This window comes from Kwoniella pini, chromosome 2, assembly GCF_000512605.2.
Source record: "Kwoniella pini CBS 10737 chromosome 2, complete sequence".
NCBI lineage: Eukaryota > Fungi > Basidiomycota > Tremellomycetes > Tremellales > Cryptococcaceae > Kwoniella > Kwoniella pini.
Window position 1 is genome coordinate 397,629 of NC_091717.1, and position 17,379 is coordinate 415,007.

The 17,379-nt window shown below is 45.6% G+C and overlaps 6 protein-coding genes across 6 annotated transcripts; 2 read left to right on the forward strand and 4 right to left on the reverse strand.

Moving 5' to 3' along the window:
- Positions 1–581: 581 nt before the first annotated feature.
- On the forward strand, positions 582–5,126 carry I206_101467 (uncharacterized protein; the record flags this gene model as incomplete). Its single annotated transcript, XM_019158262.1, has 4 exons — positions 582–2,562; positions 2,675–2,831; positions 2,893–3,114; positions 3,176–5,126. The coding sequence occupies 4 exons, from the start codon at positions 582–584 to the stop codon at positions 5,124–5,126; spliced, it is 4,311 nt and encodes a 1,436-aa protein (XP_019008875.1).
- Positions 5,127–5,428: 302 nt separating this feature from the next.
- On the reverse strand, positions 5,429–8,099 carry I206_101468 (uncharacterized protein; the record flags this gene model as incomplete). The annotated part of the gene is made up of 11 exons (XM_070202393.1): positions 5,429–5,469; positions 5,536–5,657; positions 5,728–6,013; positions 6,076–6,301; positions 6,360–6,757; positions 6,809–7,296; positions 7,365–7,528; positions 7,584–7,654; positions 7,717–7,789; positions 7,844–7,880; positions 7,933–8,099. 11 exons carry the CDS (start codon positions 8,097–8,099, stop codon positions 5,429–5,431), a joined length of 2,073 nt encoding a protein of 690 aa, XP_070058494.1.
- A 314-nt stretch (positions 8,100–8,413) lies between these two features.
- On the reverse strand, positions 8,414–9,117 carry I206_101469 (uncharacterized protein; the record flags this gene model as incomplete). The annotated part of the gene is made up of 2 exons (XM_019158260.1): positions 8,414–8,911; positions 8,977–9,117. The coding sequence occupies 2 exons, from the start codon at positions 9,115–9,117 to the stop codon at positions 8,414–8,416; spliced, it is 639 nt and encodes a 212-aa protein (XP_019008873.1).
- Positions 9,118–9,921: 804 nt separating this feature from the next.
- Positions 9,922–11,117, reverse strand: I206_101470 (uncharacterized protein; the record flags this gene model as incomplete). The annotated part of the gene is made up of 5 exons (XM_019158259.1): positions 9,922–10,045; positions 10,116–10,188; positions 10,253–10,688; positions 10,745–10,912; positions 10,971–11,117. 5 exons carry the CDS (start codon positions 11,115–11,117, stop codon positions 9,922–9,924), a joined length of 948 nt encoding a protein of 315 aa, XP_019008872.1.
- Positions 11,118–12,516: 1,399 nt separating this feature from the next.
- Positions 12,517–13,026, forward strand: I206_101471 (uncharacterized protein; the record flags this gene model as incomplete). The annotated part of the gene is made up of 1 exon (XM_019158258.1): positions 12,517–13,026. The coding sequence occupies one exon, from the start codon at positions 12,517–12,519 to the stop codon at positions 13,024–13,026; it is 510 nt and encodes a 169-aa protein (XP_019008871.1).
- Positions 13,027–13,239: 213 nt separating this feature from the next.
- Positions 13,240–14,544, reverse strand: I206_101472 (uncharacterized protein; the record flags this gene model as incomplete). Its single annotated transcript, XM_019158257.2, has 6 exons — positions 13,240–13,390; positions 13,458–13,530; positions 13,592–13,616; positions 13,684–14,100; positions 14,167–14,337; positions 14,398–14,544. The coding sequence occupies 6 exons, from the start codon at positions 14,542–14,544 to the stop codon at positions 13,240–13,242; spliced, it is 984 nt and encodes a 327-aa protein (XP_019008870.2).
- Positions 14,545–17,379: the final 2,835 nt, after the last annotated feature.

Genomic DNA, 17,379 nt, shown 5'->3' on the forward strand with positions numbered 1-17,379 from the left:
ATAAATCTCTCTTGAAGTGGACGAAAGTGAACATATTAAGTGGAGGTCTGGCTCGAATAAGAATGCCACAATCACTCATTGGTCGGTAAATGGCGGCGTTTTCTCTACTTCACCGTACAAGCGCCACGCTAGTTAGTTGGTTGTATTTGCCTCCTCCTTGAACACTTTACATAGGGAGATGATCATCTTATGACAATTCAACATCCTTACAATCTTACCTTTCACATTTGTTCATCTTATAAATCTCAACTTACGGAGCAAACCTATTGTCAAGCAGATTACCCGCATCTTGGTCGACTTGTTTGTCTTTTTTTCGACCAAGATTTGATTTAGCCAAATTCGTCTTTTTACTTCGACAACTAAGCGTACATTGGATCTCGAAATTCTAAGAGGTCGATTGGAAGACTCTGGGCCGCTCCTGAGGTGAGTTATGTTCTGACTAGCAAATATGGATTCCAAGATAGAGGGCACATTTCTCGTAGAAGATGCAGAGGACATTGATCATGAGCTTGTCAAACAGCATTCCTTTTGGGATGAAATTTTATGCTTATCCTCTTTGTTTCCTTCTAGTCCCACTCCCTATGTCATCCAATCCACAATCTGTACCTCCGACGGGACTTTCCAAGTCGGCAGCTAAGAAACGGGCAAAGAAAGCTGCAAGATCAGCTTCAGTAGTAGGAGGACAAACCGTCGAAGGTATTCGAAGCTTTAGCGGCGAAATACCAATATCAACAAATCAACCTCCATCAGTTGCACCTCCTTTACCACCTTCAGCACCAGATTCATTAGATCCAAGTTTATTCAATTTTTCAGCTCCACCGGGATCTTATCCTGTTGATGTTCAATACGATAATAACGGATATTACGACGACGAAGTTGATGTCCCTTTAAACGTAGGAAATCATCATACTCATCAGAATAATTTCGCTGGATCATATTCGATAGATTATAACTTGTCCTTACAGAACGGAGGTGCCTTAGCTGGATTGTCAGCACCATTCAATATCACTCACGACGATTTGATATCAGCTGCGAACGAGCTGTATAAGAGAATGGCAGATCCAGAATTTGGAGCAGATGATGCTTATTGGTCTTCCCTTCCACCGCATATTCGACAATTCATTCGAGATGCAGTTCCTTTCACCGGAACCATTAGTCAGAATACGCCGGGTAACAATTCGAGTCAAAGAACAATGTATCAGATGGCTCAACAGATAGTCCAAGCTGCTAGTCAAGGTATGGGTTTAGGTCAAGGGATAGGATCCAACTTGATGTCCGGCGTGACGGGAGTCAATGGAATGAGTGGGAATCAAAGGCAATTCAATCAACCTAGCATAGGGGAAGAATTGGGTTTCCGACGACATCCAGATGCTAGAGATGAGGAATACGAGGATGAGGAGGATTACGAAGTGGATGAGCCTGATTATCATGCTCCTAATGGTGATGCACCTAAAAAGAAGAACAAAAAGAAAAAGAAGAAGAATGCTGCTTCAAAGCTATCGGAAACCCCTGCAGCACCAATTCCTCCTCCCACGACGATGAGACCTCAACAGCAACCGCCTCCGCGGCAGCCTGTACCCCCTCAACCACAAATGCAACAACATCAACAACAACAACCACATCATCAACAACCTGCTCTCAATCCTCCACCACCTCCTGTTACTCCTGCTCCCGCTCATCCACCTCCTTCGTCACGTGCAGCGGGTAAACAGCCGATGAGCAATAACAATGCTCCTTCATCTAATCCTCCAGCCAGGTCAGCTCGAGCAGCTGGAAAGGCTCCTGCAAGCGCCGCTCCAGCCCACAACAGTCATTCGGGTCACAATCATTCACATCCTTCCGCGAGCTCGAAACCTACAGCGAAGGGCAAAGCTCCTGCTGCGCCTGCGCCTCCGGCAAAGATATGGACTCAATCCTCTGCAGAAGATCGAGAAAATATACGTCTGTTCTGGTTAGGCTTATCGGAGGCTGAGCGTCGAGACTTGCTGAGAATTGAGAAAGATGCTGTGTTACGCAAGATGAAGGAGCAACATCGTCATTCTTGTGGTTGTGCGGTATGTGGACGGAAAAAGGTCAACATCGAGATGGAGCTCGATCAACTGTACGAACAATACTATGACGAGCTTCGATCGTATGCTGCTGAACAACGTGCAGCGGCGAACGGTATCAAACCTCCTCCCAATGGTGCTGGACCTTTCCCTGGAAGTGTGGAAGTAGACTCAACAGGTGTCATTACCCGCTATGACCATCGCGCGCCGGACCCTATGGGTGACCATGATCACGATGATTTAGATGGAGAGGATAGTGAAGAATATGATGATGAGGATGATTACGGAGATGAAGATGAATTGGACGACGAAGAGCTAGGCTCGGATGAAGCAGATGTGGGTGATGATTTGGATGATCATCAACATCATAATCATCAACACCCACCGCCCCCTCCTACAAGGAATAATCAACAACGTCCGCCTGCTCCGAATTCCAAACCACCCGTTCCTCGACAACAGGCCGATGGTGGTGATGATTTCCTGAGTTTCGGATCAAGCTTAGCAACTATAAAAGGTGAGCTACAAATACAGTTTATTTCTCTATGATGTAGGGCTTACGCTGAGCTTTCACCGGTTCTCTTTTCTCTTCCTTCTCGCGACCTTCCAAATTACCGACTTTGCACCAGGAGGTATACTCACAATTGCCGATGACATGTTGAAGAACGACGGGTCCAAATTCTTGGAAATGATGGAACAGCTTGCTATCCGACGATCCGTTAGAGAAGATCAAAATATAAGGGATATGCAAGAAGAGACTGACGATGAGGATGATGAATCGAAAGAGTGAGCTTTCTCGCTACCATTTGATGAACATGATAGACTGACGAGAATACGTACTGTTCAGCGAGCCTCTGACCGATGCCGAACGTATGGAAGAGGGCAAACGTATGTTCCAAATTTTTGCTGCTCGTATGTTCGAACAACGAGTGCTTCAAGCATATCGTGAGAAAGTCGCCAAGCAACGTGAGGAGCAATTACTTCGTGAACTCGAAGAAGAGGAGGACTCTAAACGTGCAAGGGAAGAGAAGAAAGCTAAGGAGTCTCAGAAGAAGAAGGACAAAAAGAAGTGAGTTGTCTATGTCGCCGCGTTACAGAGTCGAGCTGATCAATGTATTCCTCACTACTAGAATGCAAAAGCAAAAAGCAGACGAGGAAAAGGCTGCTCGTGACGCTGCGATTGCTGAAGAACAACGAGCGGCTAAAGCAAGAGCAGAAGAACAAGAGCGAGAAAGACAGCGAAGACAAGAGGAAGAGCGAAATCGACGTGAAGCAGTCAAGAAAGCTGCTCAGGAAGAAGCTCAACGTCAAGCTGCTGAAAGGAAGAAACGCCAACAAGAGGAGAAAGAGCGTGAAGAAGAAGCTGCTAAGAAGAAGCGTGAACGTGATGAAAAGGCTAAGAAAGAACGTGAAGCACGTGAGAAGGAGGCAAAAGAAAAAGAGAAACGAGATAGGGAAGAACGATTCGCCAAAGAGAAAGCGGAGAAAGAACGATTGGCCAAAGAGAAAGCTGAGAAAGCTGAAAAGGATAGAATCGCCAAAGAAGCTAAGGATAAAGCTGAAAAGGATCGACTGGCGAAACTCGAACATGACCGTGCTGAGAAGGCTAAGAGGGATGAAATCGAGAGGAAAGAAAAGGAAGCCGTCGCTGCTGAGCAAGCTAAAGCACTTGCGGCACAGCGAGAACGTGCAAAAGCCGATAAAGAACGAGCCGCCGCTGAAAAACGGGCGGCCGCTGCTCAATCTGCCATCGCTTCAGCACCTACGCCTTCTCTTCCTATCAGTATGCACTCTATCAAGTCACCTCGAAATGGAAACACACCTCAGACCACACCTCCTGTCACTCAACCGTCTCCGATCAAAGCTCCTCGTCCCCCTTCTGCTCCTTCAGCTGGATCCTCTTCGGTCGGTGGACGATCGCAAAAGACGCCTCAGCCATATTATCCTCAACCCATCCCTCCTGTCGGCGTACCTGTACCATCCTTTCAACGAATGCCGGTGCCGCAAACGTATTCAGCTGGATTCAGAGGTGCACCAGGTTTCTCGACGCAATCTCCAGCTTTCTCACCTCCACAGACCAACGGTCCTGGACCTTCGATTTCGCCCAATCCACCTGCTAGAGGCTTTGCACCGGAACCTTCGCCGCCGTTCGAACATAACATCCGCACAGCACCGATTGGAATGGGTTTCCCACCTGTCAAACCGCCTACTAGGATCCCATCGGTTGATGAGCCTTTCTCCACTGCTACCCCATCAACAGCGCCAATAGGCACCACCCCATTGCCTTCTTCTAGACATGTGTCAGGTGAGATAGGTTCAATTGGATCAGGTCTATCGGTATCTGGATCATCAGCTCTGGACGATTTCTCAAGACCTTCACCTATAGGAGCTATCGGTACGATCGGTGCGCCCGGCCCCATTGGACGACCTTCAAACAGCGGTACATTCCTAGAACAACCTCAGAGTAGTTTACCCCATCAGAGCGTATCTGGTATATCTGGATCAAGCGCATTGAGAAGCTCTTCGCCTGCTCAGCCTGAACAAGTATTCGGTTCTGCAGCGTTAGGAGGAGATGATGAAATTGTTCAACCTCAACAAAGGAGGAATTTATCGAATGGAGGATGGGATGTTCCTGTTGCTGCTGCTCCAGGAAGTGGTCGATGGTCTTCCTCACCTTCAATCTGGGGTACTTCAGCTCCGACTGCTGGATCAACTAATACCAATGAATCTATCATAGGAGGTGGATCATGGGGCCAAATGCCAACTATAGGTGAAAGACAACAACAACCATCATCAAATTCAACTTCTTCTTCAATAAATGGTCCACCTCCACCTGGATTTATCAATCAAACACCAGGAGCAAATCGACAACCTTCTTTTGGTAATTTCTCATTAGGAAGTAATAATAATAATAATCAAAATACTTCTTTACAAGGTGCACCTCAACCTCCTCCCGTAATACCATTTGGTCATCAACAACATCAACATCAAAATTTGTTTTCACCAAATAGTCAACATCAATTACCTCATTTACCTCATTCTCATCAACATCAACATCAACATCATACGCATCATCATTAGTGTGAGGTGTTAGATCTTGAAACAAAGTTGGAATTGCATTATTAACAAGATTTTTAATTTTGTAATTCCTTCATTGACTTTCGTTTCGAAGTCACAAAGTTAAAGTAAATAGGAAACAAGTAGCATGCAATATTGCATTATTGTTTTTGTAATGTGTTGAAATATACAGCTAGCATAATCAGATTTATTCATTTTTTGATGGTTTCAACGAAAGACTCTTCCGACAGAAAAACTCAGAAGTATCTTCTTGTTTATAGTACAACTCCTTCCTTCTCGTTTCTTTTTACACTTCTACTTATATCTTATTCTGAAGGATATTCACTCGGGTGAACCACATAAGCAGCTACGTTCGACGAGTATATTAGCATTGGGTTGCACCTCGTTCAGACGACCAATTACGCTGACTTACCAGGGAATAAACCTTCTGTACCGTTACATACACCTTGCCACCAATCAGGATCGACTTTGTCGATATTAGTGATCTTATCTCCCTCTTTGAAAGAAATCTCGTTATCTTCAGCAGCTTCGTAACTATTCATTCAGGATGAGTATTAGCGCGCAAGTTCTGGAGACAAGAAGGCATGACAAGGACGTCACTCACTCGTAAGCCGCAACCATATGTTCCTCGTCTACTTCTGAGACTGGAGCAGGAGCGGGAGCTGCTGCAGGGGGAGGAGGGGGAGGAGGAGGAGGAGGCGGAGGTGGTGGAGGAGCGGCAGCAGCTTCGAATGCTGGGGCAGAAGGCGCTGGGGGCGCTGGGGGTGCTGGGGGTGCTGGAGGTGGTGGTGGAGCGGGAGGGGCAGCTTGTTGTTCTTCCTCAATGATTTCACAATAATTGGCAGGGAAGAGACCGGCTTGACCAGCCGGATTGGTCCCGGACCACCATCCTGTATCATGTATGATTTGAGTCAGCTGTCTGGTATTGATCCCAAAGAACAAGGTGACATACCCTCATCAAGTTGTTCTATCTGAGTGACGATTTCATCTTCTCTCAACGATATCTCACCGTCTTCAGCTGCTTCATACTCAAATAAGACTTTCGCTCGTAAGCCTGCAATAGCAGGAGGAGCACTTTCTGTCTTTGGTCTGGAGTCTTGAGGGACGGGTGGAGGACCTGATGGGGGTGCTTCTTCAAGCGTAAGATCTTGCTTGAGTCTCTGCAGTTCTTCAACTTGCTATAAACCGTATAACGGTCAGCAAACAAAAGTCTTGCAAAAGAAACAGACAACTCACAGGATCAGCAGATTGAGCTGGAGGAGGTGGAGGGGGCGGGGGTGGAGGTGGTGGAGCGACTGCTTCTTCTGCTGGACCGTCCTCGACTACTGGCTCTGGTCTGAATGGAGCAGCTGGAGGTGGAGGTGGTGGTGCTCCCCAATCATCCTCGTCTTCCTTTTCCTCATCAGAATCAGGTGACGCTGGTCGAGGTGGGATTGACCTAGAGACTGCAGCTGGTATTCCTCCCGGAGCGACTGGGACAGGTCGGCTAGTGGCCGGTGGGGGCGGAGGTGCAGATTGGGGTGCAGGAGGCGAAGATGGTGCAGGTGCAGCAGGTGCACGAGCAGGAGCAGCTGGAGCAGCTGCTGCAGTTGGAGGTTTCCATGAAGGTGCGGATGACTTGCTACCAGTGACAGCTAAGGTGACGGTCGGCACACTTCCGGATCCAAAGGGTACAGATCACTCACCCGTACCAGCAGCAGCACTCGCCTTATACTCCTCTTCCCTTTGTCTTTTGGCTTCAGCTTGTCTTTCAGACCAGGTCAACTTCTGTCCACTAGGTCGCGGGGCAGCAGGCGTAGGTGCAGCATTGCCGCCACCGGAGAACGCGGCCATCCTATCTTTTAAGCTCGGCCCAGTAGATGTAGTCTCCTCGGCAGACTCTTGTTGAGCACCTGGGTTCCACCTATTGCTTAATTTACCAGGAGCAGAAAGTTTGACAGGTTCATAAGCCGTTCCAACAGGTGCAATTCGGTCTTCGTATGATGGCTTTGAGGCTTCAGAAGACGCTGGAGTAGACGCTGACATGATCGCTGTAGCGGTCGGTCTAGCTTCAGTCCGTACAGCTGGGGGAGGTGCAATGGCTGGAGCAGGCGGAGGTGGAGAAGGTGGAGCCGGTTGTCTAGCTGGTGCAGGAGGCGGTTTGGTGACTGCTGCTGGAGGACCTGGTGTGGGCCTGCTGAAAGTCGACGTTGGTGTGGATACGGTAGTAGGCTACAGTTTCAGCTGTATATCGCGTTGCACGAGCTCACCTTTCCTTGAGATCCACCTAATCCTTGACTTGGTCTATAGCTGGGTGCAGCCTTGGGAGCAGCGGCTTTAGTTGCAGGACCTGAAGCGGAAGACGAATACTTGGATCCTGAGGACTCTTGGATACGTTTGTGGATGTGAGCAGGGGTCACATCGATCTACACATATTCGCATGAGCCGGATTCAACCTACAGTCGAGTGGAAACAGCTCACCTCGGAACGTGCTTGTATCACAAGATGAGCACCGCGCAAGAATTTATCTTGAACTTGTGGACTTTGTATGTCTGACATACAGTAGATCAGCTTGTAAAAATGTTCGCAAAGTGATGAGGGGAGCAACACTCACTGTACAGACCTTTCCTGTTCTCTGGTACCCCGTCACCTAGCCAAGAGATGAGAACGAATTTGGGCAAGGAGCTCTGTCAATTCAAGCGATTAGCTCGCTTTCAGGTGCCAACCAGGAAGCAGCTCACTTGTGGGTCTTTCACTCGAGCGAAAGCATATTGGATCCTAGAGTAATTATAAGCTTTGGCCTGTGGAGCTCAACGGCCTGATAGCTCACCTTCCATCGCTGAACTCTTCCTCCAGCTCATCCAACCCATTTCCCGTAGCTTGCACCTTCAGCTCATTTCCCGTTTGATTGAAGATGGCCCAATCATAATCAGCAGTCCCGTTGATGAGCGCTTGATAAGTCGGCTGTAAATCTTGCTCTGCGAATGAGATTGACATGATGCTTGTATGATGAACAAGTGCAGTTGTACATAAAGAAAGAACACCTTGTTATGTATGAATATACAGTGAGCGTGTATGGCGTGTCTCCGCGGATGACGTAGCGCACAGCATATCGGAATGTGGCATTTTTTGGTAAAATGCATGCCGAAATTAACTAATTTACCCAAAAGGTGTGTATGTGTATAAAGACTCATTGTCCATTGATATATGCTATGTAATATTGTCCGTTGATACAATCTATACTGTATATGTATATATGTATTCCAGTCTAGCTAGATGTCTATCGCTGGTCATCCCTGTTTGGGCTCTATTTACGATGAAAGGTGTTTTTGAAGCTTGATTTCGTTTCCGGCTTTTTGAAACACTAGCCTGTTAGATTTGACAAATGGGTCGAATCGTCTGTATGTCGCTGAATCGCAAAAAGAGCTAACTCCTTCCTCCTGAATTTCAGGTTGCTGGCAGAAACACTCATAATCTCCATTCTCGATTCCAACTGGAGGTGGAAGAAGGTAAGCACCAGTCGAAGCACAATGTTCAAAACATTTTGCTGGAGTATCGACTATCCACCCAATAATAGTTTCTTCAGAATTACTGTTAAGAGTGTGAGCACAATGAGTGAATGTAAGATCTGTGGACAAGTGATATATCGTTGCATCACCTTCGTAGCATCGTTCGCCTTGATAAGCTGGTCGAAGGAAATCTTTCTGGTGTTCTAAAGCGGTAGTTGAATCACAGTGGCAATAATGTAGCGAATCGGTTTCATCGAAATATGAATAAGAATAATCAAATCCTGAGGCGGTACATTGGTCCTAACAGTTCAAAAGACATTTAGCTATCCCTCCTTGACCAGTTCTCAGTCAGGATCTGGACTCACAATGCAATCTGTGCCTTCCAAGATTACAGCATGTGATCCGGTTTTAGATCTGGCAGGGACCTCACTTGACATACAGCCGGTGAAGGTGGCGGCATTGACGAAGAGAGGGGCGAGGAGGATAGCTAGAACAGTAGAGTACATCTTAGTGGTGCCGACTAGTGGTGCTGATTGAAAGAGGTAGGTTGTCCTTGATGATACGGGATTTCTATATGACGAGAGGGTGACAGGGAGGACGGTTTTAGGATATGATGACGCTGATAAGTCAAATGAGTGTGGGTAAAGCTGGGAGAGCCAAATGAGTGTGGGTGAAGTTGGTTACGCGTCTTACTGTATGAATAATGATAGAACTCGATCAGAGTGTCGCCGTGCATCTTCAAATATATATACATATCCATCTTCCAGCTTACGATATTTGTCAATAAAACACCTGGTTATGGACCGTCCATTTGTGGACTAGAAAACTCTATCGGTGGTGTCCATTTCATTCATGCAGAATGATTTCTTGGCTTCAATCTGAATGCTGTGCCTGGCTGTTTATAATATTATGATATACCCCTTGGTCAATTCCAGAATGACGCATTTGAAACCAATTCATACGGTTCTATACTGTAAAAGATTACTGGCCGCTTTGGGAAATGAAATTTGTTTCAACTTATATTCATCAGAGTATCATGGCAGAAGCTTTGTCTGTTGTGATCTATCACTCTACAATACATCGAATCAGGATACACGTATTTGATTTAATGGTCCGTGATCGCGAAGAGAAACGGCCTGATACAGATATTTGGCTGAAATCATAATTCAGGTCTGAAAAGGCATAAATAATTGCCTAAGGCACAGGAGAAAAGACAAATACAACAGGATTCTTTGTTACAGTACACAAGATGAGAGTCCCAATTAGTCTATTTGAACGATAGACGAATCCTGTAGTCGTTCAAGTCGTCCTCACGATCTTCCTCTCACACATCTTCCGTCTCTCAACGTCCATTTTCGCTTACATGCAAATGCGACACAGTCACCGTTGGTACATGTTGATCCGCCCATCAGTACTCCAGGCATGTCTGTACAGCTATGGATCAACACATGACATCAGCCCAGCGGCACATGGCTCAAAAAAAATATAATTCTTCGTAACTAACTCTTGACCTGTGGCAGTGAAATTGATAAATCCCGAATCCTTATACTCGCCAGACGTACATCCACCGCAAGACTCTATTTCCACCATCAGAGTCAGTTAGTCCACCACATCGGATGTGATTAGAGGGATGACGCTTACCTAGATCAGCTTGGGGATCTACACATTCCCAAGAATCCTCTACTCCAGGTACCCTGCAAGAAATCATCTGCTTCGGACAAAACGACTTGCCGCTTTCCTTCACAGCCAAACTTTCAACCTCACGTTTTCTAGCTTGGGCATTTTGACTGGCTGTAGCTGAATGAGTATATCTGTAGAATTCTAATATTCCGCATGTCCCAGCTGTTCCACTTCCACTGTAATCACATACGCATCCATAGGTAGGTAAAAGTGCTGTGATTGAAGGTGCGATAGGTATGAAATAGGCATTTCCATTACCTGCACATCTTTGAAAACAAGCATGGGGATCTTGTACTATCGCTCCACCCAAGATCGTACCTTGAGCAACATCTATGGTCACCCCTGTGAGGGTATCTGAACATCCCTCGAAGTTGAAAGTCGTACGTAAATCGGTCGCCTAAAACAATAAATCAACCGATGAACTTTTTCAACGACGTGAAATGCCTGACATACCGTAGCTTGTGACGTGTCCAAACATGAAGAAGGGTCCGATGAGCTTCCTACTAGATATGATGAAGATGCTACGTATGTACCGACGTTATCGCAATAACAGTTGATCGTGCCAAGTAATGTATTGGCTGTGAAGTAGGAATATTGGAATTTAGTCGCTATACATCGGGTCTATGTCATCAAGTGTATCAATTCCAGCCTTTAAGAAGGTTATTGAGATCGTACTCACATTACAAGCGTTCTGGTTGCTCACACGAGCACCATTCTGAGCAGTCAAGGACACTGTTAACGACAAGACACATCCGACGAACGTGGCGGCCTGGGTCAAACTCAGCAGTGTGAGCGTTGTTAAAACGAACATCATTCTGGGTAACATGTCGAGAGGAGGTCGCAGAGTGATCGCCGTAGACTACAAATGGGAAACTTCCAAGTTCTAGGTATATTCTCGAAGTTCAAATGTGAAAAGCGACCAATATCGTAAGAGTAGGGCTACAAAGGCACAAGAATACTGAAAGAAGGGGAAGCTGATGGCAAAAAAAGATATATCTATAGTCCTGATACTGATCGTGTTCTGCATTGTGGAAAGACGACATCTCTTTTTGAGTAAGCTATGGTGATTGCACGGATTATCAATAGATGTAAACAATCTACATTCCGCCCAGTCGTTCCTCAAATTCTGGACTAGGTATCAAAGTGATCTTATGGCCGCGATGTTACATGTTGAGGTTTGAGCTACTTAAACTTTTTAAGATACTGAATCACAAACAACTGTAAGTCCGAAGCCGCTTGTGCATCGCCAAATGATATAGCCAAGGTAATTGGGATTCGGATTTATGGCTGCATAACCTTATTAGCTTTTATGTGGCTGAGGGCAAGGGGAAACCATAAAGGTGACGGGGTTCAACCCGCCAGCAGCCATAACGAGCAGCAATGGGCGCGATCTCGGAGAATCTTCAACCCAAGTTGCCGAATAGTAACAATTTGAGCAGAATATACGGTGTTGTAACGTTCATTTTTGTCTAACTTCAGCTCTTGTGTATCGGATTGATATCAGTGTATCAGATGGGAAGTCCGTTACCATAAAATGAGTAGTATCGGATCGATCAACCCATGAACAAGTCATATCTTTTCAGTTTACGCTTTCTATACAGTAGTGATCAACACAATTTGAATAGAAACCTTGCGTTGCGCATAATCAACGAAATCGAGAAACAAACTGTGAATGTTCATTTCTCGTGAAGTGAATTGGTAATTTAGTGAAGTGTGAGATCTCCCGGGGAGACTGTCTTGGTGTACGTTGTGTTTTTAACCTGGACCGACACGTGTCATCTTGTCTACGAGTTATCCTCCCAGACCAACGAAATGGAAGAAGAGGGTGATTGATAATCTCCTTAAAGCTGGGAGATCGGATCATTAGGACAATGCTAGCCAAGCTCGTCTCGAGAGATTTGCTGATCCAATTCGATACGTCAAGTCAGACCTTGCGATATATGTAGTCGACCGGTGCCGTGTAAGTTCCATTTCGAGACGTCTTGCGAAGTTGTCTACAAGACGTGGCTGAGCTGAAATGGACGCGGTCGAGCGAAATGATGTCATCGTTTGCAAGCAAGTTACGCTTAATGTGAGATTACGCTCCAATGAGCTTGAAGTTGTTTCATTCTGATTTCCTTCAGCAATGATCATACAGCTAAGCAATTTGCATTCCTGGATAAGTTTCGGTGTCTCATATCGCAGTCTTTTGATACAAACACCTTCAATAGACCCAACATAATACAATGTCGACATCCAAATCATCTCTTGCAAATCCCACCTACGAACCGGTATCTGCACCTCCAGGTGGTTTCCAGTCTTTTCAATCCTTTTACCCATTCTACCTCGGAGAACACTCTAAACCCCTAACGCGAAGGCTTCACCTCGTTGGGACTTCTATCGCACTAGCTTCATTCGCTCGATCAACTTTATCCCTAGTTCCTAATCTTCTGGCATCAGCAGCTAAATCATTACCAGCTTCACACGGTATACACGCTCTCCATAATAAAGGATTCCTCGTTTCATTAGGGTTAGACGTGTATTTAGCTAAATGGTCATATGATACTCAATTCTTAGAAATCGAAGGTGCTGGTAGATGGTTGTTGGGCGGTGTAGTTGGAGCATATGCTTTCGCTTGGATAAGTCATTTCTTCATCGAGAAAAACAAACCGGCAACTTTCAAATACCCCATTTGGAGTCTTAGAGGTGATATCAAGATGTGGTGGGAGGTAATAACGCTCAGAAGGTCTATTTAATTTGATAATTCATGCTTTATCGCTATAATATCTATCTATACCCAAATAACGAAAGCTACATACACTCTTATTGAGCGATATCGAAAAAAGAATGCTGGATGAAACCGATCAGTCAAGATTGTCCCGAATTCGAAAAAAATTATGTTGAATGTCCTTTAATATGTCGAATCACACGCTTGCTACTTCCCTCACTGTCGTCGGCTCCTCATTTTATCAGAGCGACCTATCTATGGCCCTTCTGGCTGCCTTTCTCTTAACACATCCGCCATCCACTAATTTCCACTGTCGCTGACATCCCAATACTTCACATCGGCCGTTGGTACAGGTAGCGCCCCCTAACGAAACCCCGGGGGATTGAGTGCAGCTACGTGAGCAAAGTCTGTAAGTATCTGTTGTTCACTGAAAGCTGTTTTAAAAGCAGGTACACTCACTCAGTTCCGGTAAGAGTGGTGTTGACGGCTCCGCTGCTTGTGTATTCACCATAAGCGCAACCTCCGCAAGATTCTGAGCAGAAAAGTGTGGGTTAGCTTGTTCTGCTCTATTGACGACTACCGATACAACTCACCAAGTTCAGTTTGAGGGTCGATACACTACACCAAGAGCAAAATACATTATAAGCGTCAAAGTCCTGATCATGACCATTGATATCGTACTCACCTCCCAAGAACTCTCGGAACCTGGAATAACACAAGCTTTCATACTACCAGGGCAAAAAGTTCGACCAATCCTGTCTTGTGAAGCTTTCAAGAGTAATTGTTGTCTCTTCCTGGATTGGGCGTTCTGACTGGCACTGGCCGAATGAGAGAAGCCGTAGAATTGACCAAAACCACATGCGCCGGTAGTGACTGGTCCGGATGGATCGCATACACACCCATAAGTAGGAACAAGTGATGTCGCACCAGGTACAAGGGGAATGACGAATGCGTTTAGATTACCCCTACATCGGGAGAAACACTCCTGTGGTCCATTCACTACAGCACCTCCAAGGATGGTACCATCTACCAGATTCACAGTGACTCCGACAAGAGTTCCTGTACAGCCGTTGAAGTTAAAAGTGGTACTGAGATCGGTCGCCTGTCGTCCATAGTATAATGGTTAACGTTGATGGAATGTTATCAATCAAATGAAAATTGGACTTACGACAGCTTGAAGAGCACCGGTGATTCCTACACAAGCTGAAGCGGAACTTCCAACGACGTAAGATGAGGCTCCGACGTAAGAGCCCAATTGATCACAGTAACAATTAGTGGTAGGGGTGATTGCCGAGGCGATGTAGTAGGAGTATTGATATCCACCATTAGTACATCGGGTCTACATGGGTATCTCTAAAGTCATTTGAAGTGGCACCGACAAGAGTTGAGAATCACCTACATCGCAAGCTGCCTGATTTGTTACTCTAGCCCCGTTGGTACCTGTAAGAGCGACCTCTGCGGCCAATACACATCCCACGAATGTGGCTGCTTGCGCTACAGCTGCGAAAAGAAGAGGTGAGAGAAGTAGAAAGATTCGGGGCATCATTATGTTGGATGTATGCTTCGCTCGAGCAAGATGTAGAAGTGAAATAAGAGATTTACAAAAGGAGAAGAAAACCCAAAAGAAAAACGCTACAGTGAGTGGCCTTGTAAAGAATGAATGGGAATATGAGAAGGCAAAAAGATTCTTAGAGACAGGAGAGAGTAAGAGTAGTTTCTGCTCATGACCTATTTATTTGTCGACTGAATGGTCACATCCCAACCTAAACATTTCTTTTTGGTTACGGTAAACTGGGTCGTATGTTGACGTTGCTGCGAGACATAGCTGAATGGATGAACCCTTATCTCATCGGTTGTCGCCTGGACTCCCCCCAATCGTTACAATAGCCCACAACAACAACCTTCTGTTGTAAGACAAACAGCCACTGACTAAGATAAGGTCCATTCGCAAAGCTTAAACTCCAGATTCAATATACTGAGTCTCCCAGATATCTGGTCAGACAGCCGGAGGAGCCTTAGAGCCATCTCGACTCGGCCCTCTCGTACCTGTACTAGCCATACTACGGCAAAGCCAACACAACAGTGGGAGGGATTCTAGCGCACCGGTTGATCCAAACTTTGGTTTGTCTGTTTCACTAATGTTCAATTCATTTCATCTCCGTGTGAAACATCACGTATATAGGATTAATTGAGTTTTAAGACTTTCCGCTAAGATCCGAAGCACGATTTTTTTCCATACAGTCCTGAGGGATTTCCCCAAACGGAAGAGTCAAATACGAGGATATTACTCTTGGAAAGAGGACAACCTTTTTTATCGTTGTCGATAAGAAGATAATCATCACTTAAGTTGTGGCGCAAGAAAGCTTCACATGACGTTATTGATTTTGTATAATAGTGTACTAGTGTGCGATCAGCCATGTCTTTCTATAAGCTTAGAAGTTTATTGAACGGAACGCCGATCAAGATTTCCTCTTTCGCTTCCGCACGCCAAGTCAATCATGTTTATTTCATCCTTCGATATTGATTTCAATTCCAGGCCTTTTGCTGGAGCAGGTGCGCACCTGCCAGACTCTGCGCGAGCTGAACAGCGAGGTATGCAATCGGTAGCAGACACTATGGACACCAGTGCACCATGCGGTCAATGTAGGAGCGACCTCTCATGATTATGCCTGAAAGAGTGACCTATTGTAGATTCCTCCAACGAAAACCGCCGATCTGACGAGGAAACTATTCGATCTTGACGACAATCTCGTCATATATGCATTCCTGATCTAGCATTCTCATGAGATAGACTGTCGACTCGAGCAACTGGGGATGATGTCAAGGTTCATCCAACAGCACATTAAACATTCTTATTTGCTTGGCATAAAAGTTTTCCACGCTTTAAGGAAAAACTCCTATCAGATCCGCATTACCACCTGATAGTGCCTGAAATTCGCACGCCATGCCGTACAAATTGAACTATGTCTCAAGGTAAATGCTTAAAAACATGTGTGTGCACATGGCAGGACGAATTCAAGGGAATCAACTAGAGTAGTCGATCATCTAAGGTACAAGCACATGTCTGAATTTTCCTTTACCAGCCGAACGGAGCATGAACTTCGCAGGGTATTTTAACTCCCAATAGCAATTAGTGTCCAACAGCCGTAATAAACCTAAACCTTGTGAATCCGTAACAAAATTTCTGATGACGAATTTTACGCAGTATAATCAGAACCAATTTGTCCAGAACTACCCCACGGGTGACCACCAGGTCCAAAGTTCTGAGTCAAAACCATGCCTGAAAATGTTCACGGACCGATCGACCCCCATCATTCAGTGACATTTCGCAAATCGAGGGTCATGACAAAGCAGATGATGTTGTTGACAGACTTTTGGTTGACGGAATTCCGTCCTTCGAGATGTCAATACAGACAATCATGTGTTGAAAAATGTCTTCGCTTCGTATCCGGCAAATTGCAATTTGCTTTTAAGGTTCAATATAAATTGATAGGCAATCGGTCATTACCAAATTTTGGGCATGACATTTTCTGACGATGATCGATTCGCGTCTGTTGGGCGAACATGCACAGAACATACACAAAACTCGCCAGTCTAAGTTCGCAACGAAGTCGTGACTACCCTACCCTGCATCGAGATACAAAGGTAAACAAAGGTACTAGTGACCAGCTTGTTGTCTTGCATTGCTAACGTCAATACTTCACATTCGGCCCTTAAGCTAGTCGAATGAACCTTTCTACAGTCTGATGTGAAACCCCCACAACAGTCTAAGCGAATAAGGCGGATACCTCGCTCGATTCCAGGTAATAAGTGAGACAAGATCGTGGGATAGCAACGTCTCCTTTGACGAATACCTCGAAATCGCCATTGCTCCTTAAGTGCGGTTATTCGGAAGTTTTTGCCGGCGTTGGGGCGGCGCTGACCGCCAACCTCAATTCTCGCACATGTCGTATTTTGGAGCTCCAAAAACGCCACATTTGCTTTCGAGCCCTTTTCATTCTCGTTAAAAGACGGTTCAGAACAGGAGCGATGCACAGAGGCATTGAGGGGGAGTCAAAAAGATGCTTCCGATGAGATTTGAACTCATGACCCTTGCATGTGCTATATAAACCGAGGTTCAAGCCTTGTCCGAAGCGTACAAGTGCAAAATTATAACCACTAAACTACAGAAGCAATCGCAGGAAATTCGCGATGAGTGTCAAATCATAAGCTGTTTTAGAGTGTACGATCACTTTGGATTTGAGCCTTAATCCACCTTTCACTTCTTGCACGATTTGATCCACGCTTGAGGAGATGAGGTTTTCTGCATGAGGCGTTGTAGACGGCCTAGAGACAATGTGGCAAATCAATGTGAACCCAATGGCCGCCACTCGCAACACGT